The 5,000-nt window shown below is 46.7% G+C and overlaps 1 protein-coding gene across 2 annotated transcripts in view; it reads left to right on the top strand.

Moving 5' to 3' along the window:
* The window catches only part of LOC122259053 (lewis-type alpha-(1,3)-fucosyltransferase), an 11,217-nt gene that overhangs the window by 517 nt on the left and 5,700 nt on the right, over positions 1-5,000 (top strand). Inside the window, exons 2-3 of one of the 2 annotated variants that reach the window (XM_043025534.2) lie at positions 281-711; positions 4,603-5,000. The exon at positions 4,603-5,000 is cut by the window's right edge and continues 46 nt beyond it. In XM_043025534.2, the coding sequence (XP_042881468.2) occupies positions 4,612-5,000 (389 nt within the window). In that variant the 5' untranslated portion in view covers positions 281-711; positions 4,603-4,611. Of the gene's footprint in view, positions 1-269; positions 712-4,602 lie in introns of those variants that run through there. The other variant, XM_043025533.2, reaches the window with a different exon arrangement.

Here is a 5,000-nt window from a genome sequence, read left to right as displayed (position 1 = left end):
TACACCGGGTGTTTAAGCAGGCATTCATTTCTTTTTTGCTCGTGCAGAGCTCAGGTCATTACAGATTCACAGGCTATTGTTCCCTTGCATCCATTGGCCTATCTTACATCTATCGTCAACAGTAGTTATAACATTACAAGTTTGTCTGTACTTTCTACTTGTCTACACCTGTGCAAGTTTGAATGTGTGCTCACAACCCTCTGTGCACAAGCGACTTTCACACCCATGCTTAAAGCAACAACATCTTACCGTATATCAATTTCCTTGCTTTTTCTTCCAGAATATTCCGAGTGTTATTAGCAAGCGTTCGGTCCGCAGCTCCCGGGTGCCGCATAACAATGAGATAACAAAGCCCGGTCAAGTTATGGAAACATAACAAAAGCCTTTAAGAACAGAACACTGCCGTACCCGAGTGGCCGTAGGTATGAGTATTACCATACGCTTCTCGAGAAAAACACATAGACCATTTGAGTTGCCAGTGTTCCGAGAGGCCACAAGGGAAGCATGGGCCACCTGGAAGGGGAACACAGCCCGCAAACAGCGACAATGATGCGAGGAGAGACCACCCCGCCTACACTGCGGATCTGACACTCTCACCTGATCAATAACAACACACACTCCGGAGCTGCTGCAACCGGACGAAACACTGTGGGAAAATCTGCAACGCGGTTCGACAACACGCTATCCAGTTCTGCATTATCGAATTGCTAAGTAAGTGATGTGTAGCGAGTAAAAATTACGAATTGTAATGGATCAATGAATTAGTTTTGTTAAGTCGTATTAGGTAAGAGTGAGTCAGTTTTAGTGAGTCAGTATGGTTTGAGGAACGAGTGAGTTGCGGTGAGTAAATGACCTGTGGTGAGTTGAATTAACTTTGATGAGTCAGTTAATGTATAATAATGTATAAAGAAGTAAGCTTTGTTTGGCTAATGTAATTGACACTGAATCAGTGATTAACTCATTCACTGTACCTGTGTGAGTAAACCAAAATATCAGCTATAGTGAACCACTGGGTTATTATCAGGTTAGTATTAGTGAAACAGAATTTTAATCGAGGTGCTATGCCAAAACAAAAACCGAAATATACCAAAATAAAAAAATGAACCCGAATACATCACAAATAGTTAATGAAAAATACATGTGGAGATAGTATCTATGAACGATGCGCATGGCAGGGAGAGAGACGAACCGCAGTGTAGCAGTGACGAGACTCCGGAGAGATACGGCCCGTCAGTGTGAATGAGTGTGAGGCGATGAATTAGTGTGTTCGTTGCAGTGAGTCAGGGAGGGACGGCGTCGGAGAGTCTGTGTCTCGAGCTATGGCTAGTCAGTTTGTAAACAGTGTCTCGCCTGTGAGGTCTGTTGAGCCGGGAAATAAGCTGCAGTGAGAGGACTACTGCGTGTACCCGAGTACGTTTTGTCTTTGGATGTTTCCTTATGGTTGTGTGTATCTTCTCGAAGTCATATTTACAATCAGGTTTATTGATAGTGGTATTTTTTTTTATCGACTACCGTATCATTCTTCAATATCATGTATACTTATTCATCCAAAACTCAAAGCTCTGAATCAATGTTATTATAGTTTATACAAAAGGGCCTATATATATATCTACTTACACGTGCCTTTGTGTCTCTATAACTAGATGGTTGCCTGTCTGTGACTTCTTTCTTATCCTCTTATCAGCTGATCATCATGCACACTCTTATCCGCTTGTCTTTTACAATGAAGCCTTAAGGAAGTGATGCATCGTGTTCAACCTTTTCCTCGTTTGACCACAAACATTTCTGCAATAGATGCTTGAATTTCTCTTATTGATCACATGACTGTGACGTCACTACTGGAGTTTGTGTAAAGCAGTGACTGGGCTGGTGGCGAGGGAGAGCGAAGGGGAGGCCGAGCGCAGGTGCTGAGGAAGAGAGCAAGAGAGAGAGAGAGAGACAGAAGGGGGGGGGGAGGGAGGAGAGGGATAGAGAGAGAGAGACAGAGGGGGGGGGGAGGAGAGGGATAGAGAGAGAGAGAGGGAGAGAGAGAGAGAGACAGAGGGGGGGAGGAGAGGGATAGAGAGAGAGAGGGAGAGAGAGAGAGAGACAGAGAGGGGGGGAGGAGAGGGATAGAGAGAGAGAGAGAGAGACAGAGAGAGAGGGGGAGAGGGAGGGAGGAGAGGGATATATATATATATATATATATAGAGAGAGAGAGAGAGAGAGAGAGAGAGAGAGAGGAGGGGGGGGGGGGGGGAGGGAGGAGAGGGAGAGAGAGAGAGAGAGAGAGAGAGAGAGAGAGAGAGAGAGAGAGAGAGAGAGAGAGAGAGAGGAGGAGGAGAGAGAGAGGAGAGAGAGAGAGAGAGAGAGAGAGAGAGAGAGAGAGAGAGAGAGAGGAGGGGGAGAGGAGAGGGATTGAGAGAGAGAGAGAGAGAGAGAGAGAGAGAGAGAGAGAGAGAGAGAGAGAGAGAGAGAGAGAGAGAGAGAGAGAGAGAGAGGGGGAGGGAGGGAGAGAGGAGAGTGATGGAGAGAGAGAGAAAGAGAGAAGGAGAAAGAGAAAGAGAAAGAGAAAGAGAGAGAGAAAGAAGGAGAAAGAGAAACAGACAGAGAAAGAGAAAGAGAGAGAGAGAAGGAGAGAGGAGAAGAAAGGCACAGAGACCGGAAGAGAGCAGGTGAGCGAAAGAAAGGAACTGATAAATCAAGAGAGGAGGGGGGGGGAGGGGGAGAAAGAGAGGAGGGAGAGAAAGAGAGAACGAGAGAGGGGGAGAAAGAGAGGAGGGAGAGAAAGAGAGAAAGAGAGAAGGGGAGAAGGGGAGGATCCGAGGAAATGGAGAGAAAAAGGCAAAATGTGTGTAAAGTCTTATTGGTAGATAGATAGATAGATAGATAGACTGATAAATTGACAGACAGATCGACAGACGTATAGATGAATAAACAAAATGATAGACAAACAGATAAATGGACAGATAGAAAGAGTGGGATGCAGTAGGAAGGAGGAAGAGAGGAAGAGAGCAGACTGAGAAGAACCAGGCAAGAGGGAAGAGAGAACCTGAGGAGGAAGAGAGAAAAACGGAGAGAGAGAGAGAGAGAGAGAGAGAGAGAGAGAGAGAGAGAGAGAGAGAGAGAGAGAGAGAGAGAGAGAGAGAGAGAGAGAGAGAGAGAGAGAGAGAGAGAGAGAGAGAGAGAGAGAGAGAGAGAGAGAGAGAGAGAGAGAGAGGAAGGGAGGGATCGAGGGGAGGGAGGGAGCAGAGAGTGAGAATGGGGAAGGGAGACAGTTAGGAAAGAGAGAGGTGAGTAAGAAGGGAAACAAGGAATGGAGAGAGAGAGAGGAGAGGAAGGGAGGGAGAGCGAGAGAGAGGGAGCGCGAGATAGGTAGATAGATAGATAGATAGAGTAGAGAGAGAGAGAGAGAGAGAGAGAGAGAGAGAGAGAGAGAGAGAGAGAGAGAGAGAGAGAGAGAGAGAGAGAGAGAGAGAGAGAGAGAGAGAGAGAGAGAGAGAGAGAGAGAGAGAGAGAGAGAGAGGAAGGGAGGGATCGAGGGGAGGGAGGGAGCAGAGAGTGAGAATGGGGAAGGGAGACAGTTAGGAAAGAGAGAGGTGAGTAAGAAGGGAAACAAGGAATGGAGAGAGAGAGAGGAGAGGAAGGGAGGGAGAGCGAGAGAGAGGGAGCGCGAGATAGGTAGATAGATAGATAGATAGAGTAGAGAGAGAGAGAGAGAGAGAGAGAGAGAGAGAGAGAGAGAGAGAGAGAGAGAGAGAGAGAGAGAGAGAGAGAGAGAGAGAGAGAGAGAGAGAGAGAGAGAGTAGATAGATAGATAGATAGATAGATAGATAGATAGATAGATAGATAGATAGATAGATAGATAGATAGATAGATAGATAGATAGATAGAAGGATAGATAGATAGATAGATAGAGAGAAAAAAAAACAAGAGAGAAGAAAGAAAGAGATAGAGAAAGAAAAAGACAAAAGGAACGATAGAAAAGCAACATCCACAGACGAAAGGGAAGAGGGACACATCCTATGCATTGCTGCTGCGCTAAATAAATCATTCTGTTGAAAGAATCTTCGGGGTCTGTTGCCAAACATTCGGCCTGAGTTTTCGTCAGTCAGGGATCAACTCTTGCAAATATCTTGATAAATGATTGAAAGCTGTTTTAATTGCCTCATTGTCAATTTCCTTTCTCTTGTGACTCATTGCCTGTTGTGGATGTCAAGATGATAATGGATGTACAGAGTTAATGGAAATGAATGTTTGATTAAATGTGCTTGTTTGTTTGTTTGTTTGTTTGTTTGTTTGTGTGTGTGTGTGTGTATGTAAAAGTATGTGTATGGGTATGTGCATTGTTATATGTGTTGTGTTTGTGTATATGAATGTGTTAACGTACTTAAATCTATGTGTATCTGTGTTTATGTGTATGTTTGCATGTGTTTATGTGTGTGTGTGTGAATGTTTATGTGTATGTATGTATGTGTGTGTGTGTGTGTGTGTGCATGTATGTCTGTGCCCAACATATATCACCATAGTTTCTGTAGGCCAATCAATACTCCAGTGAATCTCACACAAGAACCAGACCCCCACTATGACTGAGACCCCCTCCCCCTCCCCCTCCCCCTCCAGTTCCCCGCCATGAGGAAGCGTCTGGTGTGGTGGTTCGGCCTGCTGGCGCTGTGCGTCGTGGGGCAGGTGAGCGTCCTGGCGTACCAGAGGGTGCGGGTCGCTCTGCGCAGGGCGCTCGACGACTTCCTCAACAACTACATCAACGACGACATCAACTACGACTACTACGAGGACCTTCCGGAGGGCCTGTCCGTCCGGAGCAAACGCCGCCTCAGCGCCACCGTCATGAGGAAACTCCGCGACGTGATGAGCGGCCGCGACTCGACCCGTGACGCGCGCCGGGACAGGAAATTGGTGCTCTTCTGGACGTCGTGGTTCAGCAAAGCGTGGTGGGTGCGCGTGGGCGGGGGCGTCGATTTGGAGGCCGCCCACTGTCCGGAGACGAGGTGCTACTTCAC

This window comes from Penaeus japonicus, unplaced genomic scaffold (genome assembly GCF_977035675.1).
Source record: "Penaeus japonicus unplaced genomic scaffold, GWHDUDI00000001_assembly GWHDUDI00000022, whole genome shotgun sequence".
In the NCBI taxonomy this organism is placed as follows: Eukaryota; Metazoa; Arthropoda; class Malacostraca; order Decapoda; family Penaeidae; genus Penaeus; species Penaeus japonicus.
The sequence above is the reverse complement of the archived record's forward strand: the minus strand, read 5'-3'. Positions and strand labels throughout refer to the sequence as shown.